Source organism: Gopherus flavomarginatus, chromosome 3, assembly GCF_025201925.1.
Source record: "Gopherus flavomarginatus isolate rGopFla2 chromosome 3, rGopFla2.mat.asm, whole genome shotgun sequence".
Lineage (NCBI taxonomy): Eukaryota > Metazoa > Chordata > Testudines > Testudinidae > Gopherus > Gopherus flavomarginatus.
In genome coordinates this window covers 187,647,596-187,668,358 of record NC_066619.1, presented here as the reverse complement: position 1 = coordinate 187,668,358, position 20,763 = coordinate 187,647,596, and the positions used below count along the sequence as shown (strand labels likewise).

Sequence of the window (20,763 nt, the reverse complement as noted above, 5' to 3'; positions counted from 1 at the left end):
TGTTTGCAACAGGTCCCTGCCCTAAGGAGCATACAGTCTCATTTGAAACAAGACACAACATGCAAGTGTAACAAAGAGAGGGAAGATTACGGTAATTACAGTAACAAATGTGAACACTCACATTTATGTAGCTTAACTATGTGCCCAACCTGACGGCTCTGAATAATTTGAAAGTTTTTTAATCTAGCTACAGTGTTGTACAGCAAGGTAATTTAAGTTACAAGTAAACAGAAAAAGGTTAGAAAACTTCATAAAACCAAAATTAAAACCAGCAATTTTCTCCAAGGTCTGTAATTTAAATTTGGCTCCTACATTCATATTCAACTACCTAAAAAGAAGTGGTAAGATTTTCAATAATGCTGAGCACCTGAAATGCCCACTGATTTCAATAGGAGGCAAAGGATTTGTCACAACCTCTGAAAATCAGGCCATTTCTAACTAGATGCTTAAATATTAATTTAGAGCCTAGGCATCCAGATGTATAACTGATGGCCTAAGCGTATATATGTTTGTTTATATTTCTCCAAACTATACCTGGCTACTGGTTCAGGGATGGCCCCCGGGCTAACTGGCACCTGAACTCCCTTTTCCCACTCTTGCCTCCAGGGGTCTGCCAGCACATAGTACTCATCAGGGTTCAGTTGGTAGGAGTCAGGTAGCTTCATGGCAGTGATCAAGTCCGTTCTGAACACCTGCAAAGAAACCAAGCAAGAGAAAGAACAGAGACACTGACATTTGATATTTACACTCTATGATTCACAGCTCCAGGGTAACCATGGAGCAGTGCATAACAAGGTCATTGTACCAACACAAAAGCCTATTACAGGACAGCCATTTAACTTCACCTCAGGGGGCAGAGAGAAGGGGACACAGATATAACGGACATAAGGCTGACAGCTCTATGACTCCTAATGTTCACACTGTGAAAGAGGCATAAGCCTGAGTGGTGCCCCATGTCTGTAACTCCCTCTAAATTTAATGAGAATTGCAGGTGCTCAAAGCTTCTCACGATCACGCACCAAAACTGTAGCATTACCTATCGATAACAATGGACCCAATCCGGTTCCATCTGAGCACTGTACCAACACTCCCACTGATTTAAACAGGACCAGGACTGAGCCCTGTGCTTTTCAAATTACGAGATCCCTGACTAATCCAAAAGAATTCTAAAAATCCTCTGTGGTAGAAAACAAGGTATGACTGTAACGTGACCAACTGCAATAGCAAATTCTAAGCAAGGCAGCTTGTCTTGATTTTTTTTTTTAAATTACCTTAAAGATCAACTAAAACAAGCTTCAGACTAGATCTCTTGGGGCATCTCCACATTCAGCACTAATGTTCGCTCATCTACCATCTGCACTATAACACATACAATTCCATTTTGCCTTTTTAAGGCATCAGCCTCTAAAACCTGCAGGGTGTCTGGCGAGTTTGGAGTTATCAGCCATAAACAAGCAGGGATGCGGTCTTTAACAAGCCATAGAAGGAAATAAACATGGATTCACCCTTGTGAGGAGTATGCTGTGCTGCTTCTGTGGCAGCTCCATTCTGCCTGCTTTGCCACTGTCTCTCAGTGAAGCAGAAACTGAAGGGTGATATCACAGGCATGAGAATAGCAAGACAGCACTTGCCTTCACATCTTCCAGCACTCTCTGCCCCTTTTGCCCCCAACCAAAACTGCTACATAACAGTAATAACTAATTCTTCACCCTTTTCATCTCAATAGCGCTTTACATACATTAACTAATTAATGCCACATGCAAAGGAATGGATGTGCAACAGGTTTTAAAGCAAACAAGCAATGAAAACAAGAATGTAAGATTGTAAACCAAGCCCTTTGCCAAACAAAACAAGGGAATCAGCCCATCCAGCACCAGCCAGGAAAACCACAAGAAAAGTCCATATGCAAACTCATCAGTTTATGGCAGGTACAGTCAGCAAGGCACATATCCAGCTTCATACTGTATAGTTATGAAGTTTCAGGCAGATTTTCAGGAAGGCAAGACTCTGTTCCTAGATTCTCCAAACATTGCTAATGATGCAAATTTACTTCACACTTGCTACTCTTGTGCTGAATCCCTAATCCAACTTCCATATTGGCTGTTTTGTGTTAGTATCTGACAACAGTTGTGTTTGGCTGTGGATAAAGCACAAATCTGTAAGGTATTTGCGTCCACTGTGGTTACACAAATCATAAGGCTGCCTTCCCTCGGGACAGTGGCTTCTTTCATATGCCATTAAAACACTTCAAATTACAGTAAGTCATCTATGATTTTTCTACATGTTTTAGGGAACCGATCATTAGTCTGATCATTAGGGAAAAAAATCTCTACAGTGAAATACAGTATAAAAAGTCTAGCCACATGATACACCCGAATGTTTTTTTCCCCACTCTCTCATTCTCTCTGTTATGCCCTGGATTTCAAATTGGGGAACATCCAAGTGTTACTTATTTTTATTTTTCAAAACTGTTTACACCCAGTGATGACATTTTTTTAATTTCAGGTGCACGTCTGCATTTTTGTAAGAATAAATCCCATTACAATTAAGGATTAATTTGTAAGTTTCTCAAGAAAAGGATGAATAAAGGTAATGTAATACAATAAAATGTTTTTTTAAAAATCTAAACCATCAGTCCTGTGAGGTTGCAATCAAGAAATGAAACAGAATCCACAAAACAAACTCGCTCTCCCAGTAAACTAGCAGAGCCAGCCATAGGATTTTGTACTTCTAGTGATTTGAGTAAAAAACAAGATATGAACATTTTTCAGTCTGATAGTTTGTGGCTAGTAATTTGTAAGAAGTTGTTAATGGAATACTTGACCATCAAGAAAATCCTTTCCAAGACTCTCTGCCTTGTGTCACTGTCCTTGCTGCTCTGCTAATTTCTGATGCAATCAATGTGCCTGGAGCAAAAGAAGTTTACAAAATCATTATCGCTGAAGAACTGGCACATAGCACTTCAGAGATAGAGAGAGGGTGAAATCCTGGCCTTGCTGAAGTCAATGGGAGTTCTGCCACTGACTTCAAATGAGACAAGGATTTCACCCTGGGAGTTTAGTGAGTGTCACTTATCTGCTGGCACACTGGAAGACAATACAAGAAATAAGGACAGGAGCTTGGGGGAAGCAAAAGAAAGACCTCTCAGACTGGGAAGAAAGGCAAAGGGAGGGAAAAATAGAATATTGGAAGAGCCACAGGTTAGTATGTGTGTGTGAGGGGAGAAAGAAACAGCACAAAAATAGGATTGGGCCAAGAAAGACAAGATCAGGGTTTGAAAAGTTATCTCTGGTCATTTACTTGATGGTCAAGTGGCTCTCTTGTTGTGTTTTTAATACACTGAACAGCATACATAATTCCCCCATGAAAAACTGTTTATCCCTGGGGAGAAGGAAGTACACTGTCATCATGAAATCTAGCTAAATATGTCTCTCCCCCAACATCAGCCACTGAAGCATTTAAAGTACTTTGACACAGTGAAAATGACTTAACCCAAGAAATTTCACCTTCTGAAGCAAATACCTTGTTTTCAGCCACAATGCAGTCTGAGGTCTAATGATTGTCTCAGATCAGTTCAGGCAAGGGCATCTGCAAACTTTTGTGCAGTGGGTCATATGCATTTGGTGCCTACAAATGACCCACCCAAAAAGTTCAAATTGATTTACATTTTCTTCCTTGATTTGAATTCCTCAAAGCACTGCATATGAAGCTTAAGAGAGATAGATGTCTGGTTTGACAAGTCTGTTAACAAATAAAAACTATTAATTAAGGCCAAATAAAGGCTATGAAACGATTAAAAATAAACTTTTACTGTTCACCATAAATCAAGAGCAAATAACCCAAACCACTAAAAGAAAGAAAGAAAGAAAAAGTTTCAGAGCTATGTTGGGCTGGTACCAAACTAGCCCAATATTCATGGCTAAAAACTAACTTGGTGCTGGCAGTGACTGTGGTAGCAGCTGAACTCCCTGATCTCCTGGCCAGAGGAAAGGTTGCTGGGTGCCAGCTGAGATGGAGCAGAAAAGGAAAGAAAATATGATTAGGAAGAAATCTATTCTTTAACAAGGCATGTGTGTGTTTTACTAGACAGAGGTAGCAATATGCAAGTACAATTCCAGAAATACCTCAGAAGGTTTTCGGTCTTCATGTCTAGAGCATGAATTCCTCCGGTGTCGAGATCTGGAATGCTGGGACCAGGTGGACAAGCCTACGGTATAAAAAATGATCAACTGAAAAGAGTGTTTTCATCAGTCAGAAAAGGACTTTGCTCACACTGTTCACACAAGTAGGACAGTTGACTTCAGTGAGTACTTGAGTAAGTAGAGCAAGATTCAGCCTTTTATCACACACCTCAAAAAGACTTTCATAATGAACAAGCAGGGGAAAACTGCTGGCTCAGTCTAGCACTTCTGTGCTCACTTCCATGTATTTTTTTTTATCCCGACAGCTATATTTATTGGCTTCATAAAAATGACACTTTTATAGGCATCATATTAGAAAATCTACGGCACAACAGTTCTTTATTTGAACAATACTGATCCGAACACAAATCACTTCCTTAGGATTAAAAACTAGCTGGGAAGTCTGTGGATAGCCTGAGGTGAAATCTTGAAAGCTAATGTACTGATGTCCCAGCACATCCATGCAGAACATACTCTGTCCCCACAATTTCTCTTAGGATGGAGTTCTTTTCAAGGTGAAACAGAAAGCCATTCCACAACCAGGAACTGTAAGACTATATGACGTGTCTGTCTGTCTTCTGGCATGAGGAGATTACTGAGCAGCGTCATGGGGTTTTTATATGTAGAATTCTTCAATCAATATACTCAGGACCAACTATTTCCCCTTGTCCCAGGATTCTTCAATACAGAGTGGATGCCTTTATCTGCTTTTAGGAAGATTATTCTATCTGAAGTCAGGGAGAGCGGGGAGAATGTATCCCACTAGAAATGCTATGACACCACAGGACCAGCACAAAACCTGTGACCAAAACCTGCTTATGGTGAGCCAGTGCTGATCAATTTAATCAAATGACACTTTACTGGCATGGCAAGGTACACAAATGTTACTCAAGTCAAACTATATGACAACGGTGAAAGGAAGAGACAATAGATTAGCATGATAGTGATTGACAAAGGAGGAGGGAGGACTGGAAAATGAAACACAGACGTTGACAGAAAGGATGTAATGGGGAGATCAGAGTGTCCACATAACCAGCACTACAAAGATCCCACAGTTCTGAGCCTTAACCATTAACAAACAAACAAAGCGGGGTTGGCACAATGGCCTTAAGGTTAATACTCAGTTCTTTGCTGTCTCAGCCAGTAAGTGCTAGGAGCAATGTGTAGGCTTCAGCTGCGGCCCATGAGAGCAGTATTGCCTCACATCACTCCCCAGAAACCTGCAGTAGTAATGCAAGTAATATGGCAATGAACGCAGAATAAGAACAGGTCTTCAATCCTCCCTCTACTGGGAACACAAAATATTATTTTCAATGTAAACTGACTTCACAAGACTGTCACTCAAAAGAGATAATACATAGTTGCTGGACAGAAGCATCCACTAAGCTATAATTTTACAACAACATTTGGCCTTCCACAGTCTTCACGTAGTAACACATTTGTAAGTCTGGTTTAAAAAATGCTCTGTTACAGAGTGGTAAACAATGGATGGTAAATGGAAAGTTCACAGTGGCACAAGTTAAGTCAATGTGTGCAGCAATTGGATAGAAATCATATCCTTTAGGATAATCCCATCAGAAAATAGTGATATAAAGGGACACATTCAATGTAAAAGCTAATAATTTTGGGGTCTGCAACTCTTTATATGCTCTCACTTGGGAGCATGGGCACTGCTTTGCACAGACATGGAACTGCAAACGCTGCTATTTATAATTTCCAGTCAAGAAAGCACAACTGCATAAACTCATACAGTGGAGCACCCACAAAGACATATACTTGAAGTTGTTGCAGGTACTTCACGTGACCCTGAGTCCTTGCCATTGTTGTTTAGTTTTGTCTTATAATCACAGTTTGAACAGTATAATGTTCTTCTCTTCCTTGTGCTGCATGAAAGATCCACACAAAACAGAGGAAAGTAACTAAGAGTGATTCATTTACGTGCAGAAAGTCAACACAAGGTTTATGTACCGCTTAAGTCTCCTTTAAAACCTTAAGTGGTGCACTGGTCTTCTGCTGGACCTTAGCACAGGGGAGAATTTCACTCTGACTGGCTATCCAAGGTAAACAGTGAAACCAACCATATAGAACTGACAAATGCACATAGCAAATGAATAGAAAAAAAAACACATTAAACTATTTTTCTCTTTAGTCCCTTTCAGTTATAGTATTTAGATGTTATTGTTAAAAATATAAGTAAAAATAATTCAGAGAAGTATGCTTTTCCAATTGACTGTGCCCCTGTAAGGTACACAGCCACACACACTTTTGTACCTAGTTGTCCAGATCCTAATAATTTTTCCAATCTCAAAACATTAATGTCTGATCAACTACAGTAAGAGCTATTGAAATATTTGACTAATTAGGTTGTTGCAGCAGCAATCTAGCAGAATTGAGATTTCTAATCCATAGGTGGATATGATTGCTGGTTTTGCTTACATATTGGGGTTTTTTGTGTTGGTTTTTTGCATTCAGGGTACTGAATGACAAACTCCATTAACAAGATGATGTTTTATTCTGTAGCTTCTGCTAGTAACACAGCTAATAACTCTGGAATTTTGTTACAGTTGTTCACGAGTGATGCATGCATCTGGCAAAATTAGAACAGCAACAATGTGATATACTTCTGAATTTTTAACTGTGTGCTTTAATTCAGCTCTAGTGATAAGTGTACATCAATTGGCGATTGACAGTAACCACGCATATGGCTTTTTCTAAACAAGCTGCTAATGGATAGTTTTTTCAGATCGTGTGTGTCCCCGTGGGAAGCTACTGGAGGTGGGTAGCAAAAATAATTATTGGCATATCTTCTGTCTCTATTTGTTTCATTAATATCCTTTTGGTTAATTCAAAATATTTCTCAGCTCTGTTACTAGCAGATGCTACAAAACAAATCATCATCCTAAATGTAATTCTGTTAATCTCAATAGTGCAGAACATTACAGCTAGGTCATTGACCTGACCTTAGTGCAGCATGGAGACTCAAATCCTATCACCATTTCCTAAATCTTAATACTACTTCCTAAATTGCTCTGACATGCTTATGTTAATATAGAAACTTTACACTAGATTCCCCATTCTGGGAGGAATAATTCAAATTAGACCAGACCACTACAGAGTATTTGTGGTTGATATTTTCTCCCAAAAATCTTATCACTTCCTAAAATGAAGGACAGTACAAAGTTTCTTACATAATTCAAGAATGACTGTTTCCTCCCAACCCTACATTTTAGCTGATAAATATATAGTGTAACCTTTTCATAACAGGTACCAGTGGGGCTTCTGAATTTTTTTTTCTGGCCAATAGAACAGGCTGTTTATTATACCATGCAATATATGTGGGGGAACTTCTGGCTGAATTAAGATTTTAATGACTGTTAGGACAGGCAACTGTAGTTAACAAGTGACCACTGGCATGCATTTCATTTTAATAGGGAAAAACATCCAATTAATGTATAAACAAACACATAATAAAAAATTATTAAGCATGCAGTATAACAGATGCAAACATCAACAGATTTAGATAACATCATTTAGAAACACAAATGTAACAAATGAAAGGAGCAAAAGAAGTGACATAACAGGACTAAATATAACTACTCCCCATAATATGTGAAAGGAAAGATCTGATTCTACTCCTAATGAAATCAACGGCAAGATATCATTGGATTCAATGGAACAAGGATCGACCCACAGCATTTCAACAAAGAGTGTTTGACTAGTTAAATCTGTCCATTCCTTCGGTAACCCAGTAACAATAATATTGAAATGATCAAAAAAACCACAAAAGAAGGAAGCATGAAAGGCAAATCACTGAAAGAAAAAGTTCACAGGCAATTACAGATATTTCACTGATAAATGACCTGATTTTTATGTCCAATTACATGTACTGAAGGACATTCCTGGATTACAAGAAAGTGGTTACCTGTCATTGCTAAAATAAAAGTTGTGGAGCAGGTCTAGAAACAATGTGGTGCTTGTGTATCATATGTGCTGTAGATAAACTTAAGAACACATGAATCTGTATTTTAGAGAGATTCTTGGTATTTTTCAGACAAAACAAACCCTCAGTATTTAAGTCACACAACTTCTGTGTAACCAATGTATTTCCAAAAAATAGTCTTCTCCTACCAGTAATTCACACGTTTCCCCAGTTTCAGAGAAAAAAGCACAAGAAAGTGACCGAGACTGGCAAGCCATCAAAGATCAAGACAATGTTTTACAGTTAAACTCCAGTCTTTTAAAAAAAAAAAATCAATCAATCAAATCGAGATATCAAAAGTCTGCAACATTGGCGGTTTTACACATAAAGCATTCCTAACTAAACAATTTACCTTGGGGAAAATCTTTCCTGTATACTACATGAATTAATTCTATAACAGATGGAAGATTAATGACAAACGATAACTCCATCACAGTTGTTGTACATGCCAAAATCCACGTTCTATAGTGAATATGAAATACACAATTCCAACACACAGAGTGTAGCAGCCATTGGAGCGCATCAACCGGAGTATAGAAACCATGGAGAAGTAATGAAAATTGCAATCCTTCATCCTAACATCTTTCCTTCTACAAGTGGGCCAAATTGTTCTGTGGGCAGCTTGACCCTAAAATACATCTTCATAAGCCTGGTTTACAAGTTAATGGAAAATCTTTTTAACTAATGGAGGACCATGACATTTTATTATGGGCAGTGAGAGGATGGTCTGATCAAAGTACTGTATTTAACCTACAAATAAAATCACAGTTATACACTTTAAGTCTTCAGAACTAACAAAGCATTACCCAAAATACACAATCCAATCAGCATTAGAAAATCAGATATAAATATATACTTTCGATTAACAGACAATGCATGTATTCAAGCAGCTAACATTAACTCCTACTGGGAGTTAAGCATACAAATCATTCAGGTATTACTGGGAAGAGAGACCTCTAGGAAACTCCTTTTTTAAACCAAAAAAAATTTCTCGTGGGTGTCAGAGTGGGTTCTATCAGTCTGTTTGGGCGTGATCCAACAACTCCCACTGATGTCAGTGCAAAAATCCCATTGATTTTAATGGGAGGGGAATCAGCCCCTTACTTCAAGTCTGCATTTTGTTTTCCCTCCATCAGATAACTTACTTAACTAGGCATAATGAAAAATAAATGGACAGTCTCTGGTTAAGAGAAGCAAGGCTCTGGCAGACCACAGCACTGGAGAGACAAGGAATGAGGCTGATAGGAAGATATAAGTAGAGCAACTTTCCTATATTATCTTCAGAGACTACGTGCCTGACGTTAGCCAAAGTCATATCTTTTTTTCGCTTGTACACTGTTAATGAAATTACAAAATACAGCTCCTTTAGTATTAGAAGAAAAATGTGATCAAGAAATTAGAGAAGAGACATGTTTCACACTTGTGAAAAAAAACAGAATTTTTAAAAGAAAAAGAAAAAATGATTGTCTCTAACTATATCACTTTGTGAAATGACCACTCAAAAATATGTTTTGATTTTAGAAAGCCCACTAGAACAGAGAAGTCCTTAGCGCTACCAAAACACATCCAAAATCCTAGCAAATTCTCCCCATCAGCCAATATTCCACTCAGCATGAAGATATTCAGTTATACTGTATATCAGGGATTGGCTACCTTTCAGAAGTAGTGTGCCGAGTCTTCATTTATTCACTCTAATTTAAGGTTTCGCGTGCCAGTAATACATTTTAACGTTTTTAGAAGGTCTCTTTCTGTAAGTCTATAATATATAACTAAACTATTGTTGTATTTAAAGTAAATAAGGTTTTTAAAATGTTTAATAAGCTTCATTTAAAATTAAATAAAATGCAGAGCCCCTTGGACCGGTGGCCAGGACTCGGGCAGTGTGAGTGCCACTGAAAATCAACTTGCGTGCCACCTTCGGCACCCGTGCCATAGGTTGCCTACCCCTGCTGTATATAATGCATAACACTGTTGTAAAACCACCTGTAAGGCATCCAGCAGTGTCCCAAGAGAGCAGGAGCTGCTACAACCTCTGAACACTTCAAAGCTTGAGAACACTGGGAGTCCGAACACACTTTTCCTACCATAAATACAACTCTGCTACATCACTAAACCAAGCAGCACAACAGTGCAAAGCATTTCTGACATGGATGCTTGCCTGGCTGCTGTTTTTGCTAAGCGCTGGCATTTCCAGCTGCCTACACTTTTTCCAGACTCGCTTTGAGGTAGAGTAGACACTGCTGCCAACACCACACTCCGTCAGAAAGATCTGCAGCCTGAGAAGTAAAAGGAAATGCTTAGTCTCCCTGTCTGCTGCCTGAGCTGACACTCTTCACAGTAAAGCCTTGTTTCGGGCATACCTCAACTGGCCAATGGTCAAACTACAGGATAAAGATCCAACATGAGGGGCACAAAGTAAACAGCAGAAGAGTTTCTGAGGCTAATTTCCCCATTCTACTTAGTAAAGACATAGCTGCACATGTATAAGTCCTCATATCATTTCCTATATATAGGGCCCTACCAAATTCACAGCCATGAAAAACGCATCACGGACTCTGAAATCTGGTTTCTCCCCATGAAATCTTGTCTTTTGTGTGCTTTTACCTTATACTGTAGAGAGTTCAGAGAGGGAGACCAGCGTTTCTCAAATTGGGTGTCCTGACCCCATAGGGAGTAGCACGGGGTCACAAGGTTATTTTAGGAGGTTGAGGTATTGCTACCCTTACTTCTGTGCTGCCTTCAGAGCTGGGTGGTTAGAGAGCAGCGGCTGTTGGCTGGGCACCCAGCTCTGAAGGCAGCACCCTGTCAGCAACTGCGGAGAAATAAGGGTGGCGATACCATACCATGCCATCCTTACTTCTGTGCTGCCACCTTCAGAGCTGGGTGGCCGGAGAGTGGCAGCACTGACTGAAGGCCCAACTTTACAGGCAGCAGCACAGAAGTAAGGGTGGCAACACCATACCATGCCATCCATCCTTCTGTGCCACAGCTGGCAGTGGCTCTGCCTTCAGAGCTGGGCTCCCAGCCAGCAGCCACTGCTCTTCAGCTGCCCAACACCGCCACAGGCAACAGCAGTGCAGAAGTAAGGGTAGAAACACTGCAGTCCCCCTATAATAACTTTGCAAATGCCCCCACGACTCCTTTTTGGGTCAGGACCCCTACAATTACAACACTATGAAATTTCAGATTTAAATAGCTGAAATCATGAAATTTATTATTTTTAAAATCCTATGACCGTGAAATTGACCAAAATGGACCATGACCATTATCTGTGCCAGGGGAGATAATGGAGCAAGTTGTTAAGGAAATCATCTGCAAACACTTGGAAGGTGGTAAGGTGACAGGGCATAGCTAGCATGGATTTGTAAAAAACAAATCGTGTCAAACCAATCTGATAGCTTTCTTTGATAGGATAACGAGTCTTGTGGATAAGGAAGAAGCAGTGGATGTGGTATAACTAGACTTTAGTAAGGCATCTGATACGGTCTTGCATGATATTCTTATCGATAAACTAGGCAAATACAATTTAGATGGGGCTACTATGAGGTAGATGCATAACTGGCTGGATAACCATACTCAGAGAGTAGTTATTAATGGTTCCCAATCCTGTTGGAAAGGTATAACAAGTGAGGTTCCGCAGGGGACTGTTTTGGGACCAGCTCTGTTCAATATCTTCATCAATGACTTAGATATTCGTACAGAAAGTACACTTATTAAGTTTGCAGATGATATCAAACTGGGAGGAATGCAACTCCTTTGGCGGACTGGGTCGTAATTCAAAATGATCTGGACAAATTGGAGAAATGATCTGAGGTAAACAGGATGAAGTTTAACAAAGACAAATGCAAAGTGCTCCACTTAGGAAGGAAAAATCAGTTTCGCACTGTCATAAACAGATAGCTAAGGGTTAATGTCTCTTTCACCTGAAAAAAAAAAAGTAACCTAAAGCACCTGACCAGAGGTCCAATCAGGAAACAGGATTTTTTCAACTCTGGGTGGAGGGAAGTTTGTGTGTGAGTCCTTTGTTCTTGGTCTTCTGCCTGTCCCTCTCAGCTATGAGAAGGATTTTTCTATTTCCTGCTTTCTAATCTTCTGTTTCCAAGTTGTGAGTACAAAGTTGGTTTGTTGTTTTTTATTTACATGTCTATAGTTGCTGGAGTGCTTTGAATTGTATTCTTTTTGAATAAGGCTGTTTATTCATATTTATTTTAAGCAAATGACCCTGTATTTGTCACCTTAATACAGAAAGACCATTTTTATGTATTTTTCTTTCTTTTTATATAAAGCTTTGTTTTTAAGACCTGTTGCAGTTTTTCTTTAGTGGGGAACTCCAGGGAATTGGTGGGAGGAAGAAGTCAGGGGGAAATCTGTGTGTGTTAGATTTACTAGCCTGACTTTGCATTCCCTCTGGGTGAAGAGGAAAGTGCTTGTGTTTCCAGGCTGGAAACGGGGGAGGGTGGAATCCCTCTGCTTAGATTCACGGAGGTTGCTTCTGTGTATCTCTCCAGGAACACTTGGAGGGGGGAAGGGAAAAGGATTATTTCCCTTTGTCGTGAGACTCAAGGGATTTGGGTCTTGGGGTCCCCAGGGAAGGTTTTTTTGTGGGGACCAGAGTGCCCCAAAACACTCTAACTTTTTGGGTGGTGGCAGCTTTACCAGGTCCAAGCTGGTAACTAAGCTTGGAGGTTTTCATGCTAACCCCCCATATTTGGACGCTAAGGTCTAAATCTGGGACTAGGTTATGATACACACATACAAAATGGGAAGAGACTGTCTAGGAAGGAGTACAGCAGAAAGAGATCTAGGGGTTATAGTGGACCACAAGCTAAATATGAGTCAACAGTGTGATGCTGTTGCAAAAAAAGCAAACATGATTCTGGGATGCATTAACAGGTGTGTTGTGAACAAGACACGAGAAGTCATTCTTCCACTCTACTCTGCGCTGGTTAGTTCTCAACTGGAGTATTGCGTCCAGTTCTGGGCACCACATTTCAAGAAAGATGTGGAGAAATTGGAGAGGGTCCAGAGAAGAGCAACAAGAATGATTAAAGGTCTTGAGAACGTGACCTACGAAGGAAGGCTGAAAGAATTGGCTTTGTTTAGTTTTGAAAAGAGAAGACTGAGAGGGGACATGATAGCAGTTTTCAGGTATCTAGGTGTCATCAGGAGGAGGGAGAAAACTTGTTCACCTTAGCCTCTAAGGATAGAACAAGAAGCAATGGGCTTAAACTGCAGCAAGGGAGGTTTAGGTTGGACATTAGGAAAAAGTTGCTAACTGTCAGGGTGGTTAAACATTGGAATAAATTGCCTAGGGAGGTTGTGGAATCTCCATCTCTGGAGATATTTAAGAGTAGGTTAGATAAACGTCTATCAGGGATGGTCTAGACAGTATATTTGGTCCTGCCATGAGGGCAGGGGACTGGACTCAATGACCTCTCGAGGTCCCTTCCAGTCCTAGAATCTATGAAACTATTAATGAATTTGGTAGGGCCCTCCCTATCTATGACTACTAAAGAAGTTAATATTCAGTCCAGTGGTCTAATTAAAAAAAAAAAAGACTGAAAATGAACAATATAAAAGGTATTTTACATGCAGTTTGAAGACAAGTGCCTCATTTTTCTCATCTTTCATCACCATTTGACTTAGTTCTCTCCAGAAGCTATTTTGCAGACTTTATTGTTCCAGAAAACATAGATCATCTTCTGTACTGCAAGTCACCTAAGCCAAAACTTTCAACTGTGAGAGCCTAAAATCAAACATCTAAATCCATATTTAAACACTAAACTAAAAAGACCTCATTTTTGAGGTGATGATCATGGGATGTCAATGGAAGTTGTGCGTAGTGCTTAAAATCAGGCCTTGGATGTCTCCGATTGTGCTCTCAGAAATTAAGATACCTGTAATTATGGGTCAATTTTGGACATTGTATCCAAACAGTTTGGTTAGGTATAAAATGGTTGTAAGCACACCTTTAGAGTTGGAAATCTCTTCACTTTGCCTAAGTAATAGGCCCCCCATATAGGGGGAAAGGATTCTCTGCATCTCAAACAAAATCCCCTTTTGTCATCTGACAACATATTTGTTTCGGTTCCTTTCCAGATAATTTATTACAATGACCAAATATCCATTAGTAGTAGCCACATTCTTCAGATGGATTCTTCATAGGGAAGTTAGGATACACATTGACTCCTCATCAGAACCTATATTAAGTAAATCAGTATTGTTTACCTTGGATTCTTCTATGTCCTGGTTACCTATAGGGACGATCAGGACTTTGATATTAGAGTGCAATTCTGATTACATTGCATTTCAGCTTCCGTCTCCAATCAAAAGAACGTCTCATTGAGATCCCAGGTCTGATGTTAATTAGGTATTAGCTCGAAATCCTTTGAATCTTTTCTGTTTCTACCTTGCAGCTTTAATGGCCTGTGTTTCTGCAATGACAACATGTGCTGAATGTGCCTCTGATTTTGCTTCCACGTTAGATAGTGTATATCAGTGGTCCCCAACCTTTTTGTGTGGTGGGCGGCAGACAAAGGACCGTGGCGGCGGCTGAGCATCCGCCGAAATGCTGCCGAATTTCGGCGGCGACACCTCTCAATTACGTCACTTGTCGGTGGCAAGCGGCGTCATCGAGAGGCGTCGCTGCCGAAATGCCACCGAAATTCAGCAGCATTTTGGTGGATGCTCGACCGCCAGCCAGGACATGGGCACATTTAGATGCCCCCGCGGGTGCCATGGCACCCACAGGCACCACGTTGGGGACCGCTGGTGTGTATTGTAGAGTGCTCACCATTAACAGCTTCAATATGTACATCTTCCACAGAGTTTCACATCTTATCTGAAGATGTATAGGGCAGGGAACATGCCTTCTTAGAAGTGCCTAATATGTTTTTGGGCACTGTAACATAATAAACAGTAATCTGAAAGACTGCACCTTCAAGAGCATACTGCCTTTACGTAGTGTGCTTGGACATCAGCTCAGTACTATTGAGAAGGACAAGCACCATATAATGGATCAGCCATCACTATGGATACAACTTTGTCATGGTAAAAATAAATAAAATTCATGGCACAATCATGGCAAAAAATAGATAATTCACATGGTGGTCACGGCAACCGTGTGGACAATGCCGGTTAGTTCACTTTGGTCTAATATTCCTCTTTGAAACAGGACTAGAACAAATTAAATGAATTGTTAATGCACCACAACTGATCCAAGCAAACAGACTGTTAATGCGTGGCAACAGGGTCCATATAAATGGCAACATTCATGGTTTCATGGCAATGGTAACTGCCGTGACATAATTGTATCCTTAATCATCAATGTGAGTTTTCCTTACAAGACTCCTATTCAAATACTGAGCATACCCAATTTTGTTTAGGTTGTAAGATCTGACAAGATCACATAGCGATATGGATGCAAATACAGACGGTACTCAAATAGACACTGAAAATCTGCAATTAAATTAACAATAAAACTTCAGAAACACAAGGTAGGTAAGGTAGTAGCTTTCATTGGACCAACTTATTTTGGTGGAAGGGACAAGCTTTTGAGCTTCACAGAGGTTGGTCCAATAAGATGTGTTACCTCACCTACCTTGTCTCCTCATATCCTGCAACCAGCATGTCTATAACAACATTGCAAATAAAGTGTCAGAAATTACTGCAGTGGAATTACATTACAATAGGAAAGAACTAACGTGGGCCCTGTGAGTATGAAATGTCCCTCCTTTTAGAGGAGTGGCACAAAATGAGATATGTGCATATGCTAAGTCACGTGTGCATTGTCAAAGATAATAAAATATTCAGATGTATACTGCTGAGAAGGGAAAGAACAGGAGGGGACCTGCGTTAACTTACTGTGGATAGTGTATGTTCACCATTTTAGCACCGCACATAGTGTAATTGTGTGAAATTGCTGTAAAGACACCATAGGGATCATACAGTTCAAGAGCAGTAATTGGACAGTTATTGATGACATTTTATTTTTGTGCAACATAAACATTGATTAGAGAGGGGAGGCTATTGCTTTTTATGTTTTGATGATGTGTGTTTTTTCACAGCAAGGATTATCAGATCATAATATGCCACTACAATTATTATTATTGTAATGTGCCAGCTGAGATGAGGTTGATGGATTAGCAAATCCTCCAGAAGAAAAAGCATGAGAAAGGGGACTTGGATTTGTGGAAATGTGTCTCAGGTTGTATTTGCATCCAGACCTTTTATATAGGTAGGGCCCTGCCAAATTCATGGTCCATTTTGGTCAATTTCATGGACATAGGATTTTTAAAATTGTAAATTTCATTATTTCAGCTATTTAAATCTGAAATTTCACAGTGTTGTAATTGTAGGGGTCCTTACCCAAAAAGGAGTTGTGAGGGGGTTGAAAAGTTATTGTAGGGGGAGGGTTGCAGTACTGCTACCCTTACTTCTGTGCTGCTGATGTTGTTGGCGGCGGTGCTGGGTAGCTAAAGGGCAGCAGGATCGCGTGCTACTCTTACTTCTGCATTGCTGCACTCTCCAGCCACCCAGCTGTGAAGGCGGCAGCACAGAAGTAAGGATGGCGTAGTATAGCATTGCCACCCTTATTTCTACACTGCTGCTGGCGGGACACCGCCTTAGAGCAGGGTGCCTAGCCAACAACCGCTGCTTCCCAGCCACCCAGCTCTGAAGGCAGCGCAGGGCAATACCTTAACCCCCTAAAATAACCTTGCGGCCCTCCTACAATTCCCTTTTGGGTCAGGATGCCCAATTTGAGAAACACTGGTCTCCCCCATGAAATCTGTATAGTATAGGGTAAAAGCACACAAAAGACCAGATTTGAAATGGCTGTGGATTTGGCAGGGCCCTAGTCATAGGGTTATAGTTTCCCTATCACTCAAACCGTATCTGGTATTATGTTTCCCATTCTCTGAGAATGCGTTTATACAAAATCTGAACTCATCGCCTTGCTTTTATGTATTAAGTTAAACGCAAATAATTACACCATAGTCTGTTGATTTTTAAAATATAAAAAATATTAAAACACAAACGCTACCTTCACATTTAAGTCTGAATGAGTGGCAAATGCTTGTTTTTCATTAATTATTATTATTGCCTTGTGAATATGTAGGCTTCTGCACTCAGGAAAATAAAGCACCTATTCCCTTTAAAGGTAAAAGCTATTAGCATGGGCATTAGTGGACAAATTAGGGTCAGCACTAAAGGGTCATCAGTGGACAAGTTAGCCCCAAATTATAAACACTCGGGCTCAAACTGAAGCCAAGATGCCTGGCCACGCTTTCCCATTGTGTTGTCTCTTGAAAATCCCACAACCAAAGGTTGAATAGTCTAACAGTTGGGGGCCCGATCCTATCCATTAATCGGATGGGAATTTTGCCAATTAGTTCAGTGACAGCAATGGCAAACTCTAAAGCTGTAGTACTGCACCATGCAATGTGGCATGAGTGCATGAAGCTCACTGGAGGTCAAGAGGCACTAGTGACTCTGATGAGCAGCAGATGTTAGGCAAGAGGATTCCAACTAAGTGTTGATTAAAATTTTAATTTTTCAATTAGAAGACAGCTGTTTGAAGTGCTTAGAATAGATTTAATTGTCTTGTGCTTCTGGAGTCTTTGAGGAGAAAAATGATTTGTAAAAAGCTTGAAATCTTTCAACAAAAATGTAGAGGCCAAAAATCAGACAATTCCCTACCTAGCACTTTATCACACAGGAAGGCTCTAGCTAAACTGCAGAATAAATGCTTTTCGCAAGTACTACTAGCGAAGCAGATCAAAGAGATTGCTGATAAAATAATTGTGTGTCTGACTCTGGACATTAAGATAACAACAATAGACATTAATAATTTGACCAATGAGGTCAAAGCCTGAGGAGAAGGTGAAGCAGAGAGAGTAAGATCTCTTATCTCACTCACTGACAAATTTACAACTTGGAGAACAAGACCTAAAACTATGATTTTTCAAACATTTACTACTGCTTGTAACGATTATATTAATTAAGAGAGTAGCCAATGGTGAAAGAATGGGTGCATCAGTGCCAGAATGTCAATCATTGTGCTTAGTATGTGGTCCCAGTAACTCACTAGGATCCTCTCTCTATTCCATGGCTTTCTGGTGGGTCGAGCTACTTGCAAGAATGTTTTGGAAATTAACTAGGTCTATGAACTTCCAGAGTTGGACCATTATGGTCGCTTCTTGCCTGGAAACCAGGAAGATCCTGACTTCGCTTAGGAGATGGGTATATGTCCAGAATAAAATGATGTTTCTTACAGACAGTCAGAAAATGAAGCCCAGCTGTGAAGAGCTGTGTGTGTATACACATACAGAGATTACCTAAGACAAAACAAATGTAGAAGGTGCAATGAGCTGGTTTGGGGCCACTACATCAGAGGGGATGTCCTCATGGATGCTGAAGCCTCTTAGGATGACAAGCCAGAGATTTTATCATTATGTCACACATCATCTCAGATTTTATGGGAAATTCTTGATTTGAGGTCTACAGATTAGCATAATGCCTATGTTGGATTTGTGTCTCAAACTACAAAGTAATTTTAGACAATAGTAAAGAAAAGCTCGAGTGAAGCCAAGTGAAGCCTGCAAAGAAACTGCAACAAAAGCAAGAGAGAAGAAGGAAGTGGTATATACTTGAAATAATATTTGGAGAAAATATTAATAAAATCTGACACGTATTAATAAAAAATTTTAACAAATACATTTTGAACTATTTGACAAGATCTATTACTAAGTTATACTTTATCAATTTGTTAGTTAACACTGCATAATAAATAGTACGTTACTACTTTTTTCCTTTAAATCACAGTGAGCATAAAAATACAGGTATTTTTTATCCTAGCTAGCTGTCTTAGACCTGTGACTAGCATGTATCAGACTCATTTTTTGAAAAATGAATATAATTATTAGAAAAACACAACTTCACTTTTGAAGAGATAGATATTCCAATATATAAAGCAGTGATATAGTTAGATAAATAACAACAACAGATGAGTGAACTTGTTCTATTGAATTTCAAACCCAGTCAACTGTCACAGTTTGAAACTTCAACTCAAAGATTATCTAGTTCCGGTTCTACTTTAAAAAGTCCATGATACAAAGAGCAGAAAGGGGTCAGAGTAAAAACTAGATTAAGATGTAAGGTGAAAATGGCACAAAAATGATCAAAGTGAAATACAAGGAGACTGTAAAAAAGGGAATTCAGGGATGGACGGAGGGAGAAGAAAAATTCTAATGAAAATACACTGTAGATAGAATTTTGAGGGTTACTCTCTATTCTCTATAGAAAGACATGCTTCCTTCTTTTTCATCTAATCTTCTTTGGAAGGATTTAAATTGATTTAACATAATATCAAAACATTTTGTTCCCGAATCCAAAAAAAGCTTAATAGATTTTTCAAAATCTCCAACTCCATGAGGTTCTCCCAGCTTTATTAAGGGGAAAAATCCCAAAAGTCCTTACTGTTTTTTTTATCTACTCCTTAATCAGGCAAACTCCTCGTAAAGTTAGTTTTTCTTTTTTCACCTTCTCCACTCCTTTTTTCACACACTGATTTCCATAGCAGTTTGCCTATGTAAGGGTTAAGTTGTAGGTCCTGATACTAGGTCTACATAGGCAGATCCCCACTATTGTCAGTGAGATTCCACATGGGTGCAGGAGTCCACCTACACAGCTCCTGCTGCAGGATCAGGGCCCAAAAGCCTGATTCAAAGTCCACTGAAGTCAGTGGAAAGGCTCCCAATAACTTTCTGTTGGGTTTTGGTTTAAGCTTTAATTAAAGACCTCAGGATCTGGCCTAATAACACTTTGCACATATATAACGCCCTTTGTCCCAGATGACATGTACCCATGTAGACCAGATTAGAACCAAGATAATGCCTTTGACAACCATATAAATTACAGAACTGGAGAATACAAGTAACTTGTTTGACTTGCCCAAACAAGTATCTTAGCACAATTCCCACTCCACCACTATGTCACAATTTCTTTTAAAATGAAATAATACCAATTCTCCATTATCTGAACAAGTGAGATATTTTAAGTAGCTCATATTAATTATGCCAAGAGACATCCATACTACTGAACAAATCAAACTCTTTTTTTCCTGAATGTATGTCATCCACTAATGTTAATAACACCAAAATAAACATAGAAAACCTCTATAATTCATTTTAAAAAGATTGTCACAAATAATTCTTCTTATAAAAGTCTGAGGCAGAAGAATTTTATACAAGGAGAGTATGAAAACATCAAAAAAAATTACAACTTTAGAGCAAACTTCTGTCCCTCTATTAAAAGTTAAGCAAGTCAACAATGTCAATAACTGATGATGCGCTAATTCTGTTCTTGTAATGATAAGCTGTATTGCTAGCACCACAAATGACCTTTAAAAAATTCTTTGTTTCACCTCATTATCAAACACTCTATAATGAGCAGCAAGTCTTGGGGCATCCTGTTATATACAGCTCATCTATTCTGAAAATATTTTATTTTAGAACAGTTTCCTAATATTTGTGTTCTCCTCCAACTTTCTGTGACCCAGCTGCTATGCAAAATACCTCCATTATGTAAAATATTACATTGAAA

The 20,763-nt window shown here is 39.4% G+C and overlaps 1 protein-coding gene across 5 annotated transcripts in view; it reads right to left on the bottom strand.

The window, feature by feature from the left end:
- JADE1 (jade family PHD finger 1) overlaps positions 1-20,763 on the bottom strand; it is a 66,257-nt gene that overhangs the window by 32,971 nt on the left and 12,523 nt on the right. For 4 of the 5 annotated variants that reach the window (XR_007773450.1, XM_050946319.1, XM_050946322.1 and 1 more), the window contains exons 3-5: positions 4,125-4,207; positions 3,932-4,006; positions 535-692 (exon numbers count right to left, since the gene is read on the bottom strand). Coding sequence is in view for 4 of the 5 variants with exons in the window: in XM_050946319.1 (XP_050802276.1) it covers positions 535-692; positions 3,932-4,006; positions 4,125-4,207 (316 nt within the window). In the remaining variant the exon portion in view is untranslated. The remainder of the gene's footprint in view (positions 1-534; positions 693-3,931; positions 4,007-4,124; positions 4,208-20,763) is intronic. The other variant, XM_050946321.1, reaches the window with a different exon arrangement.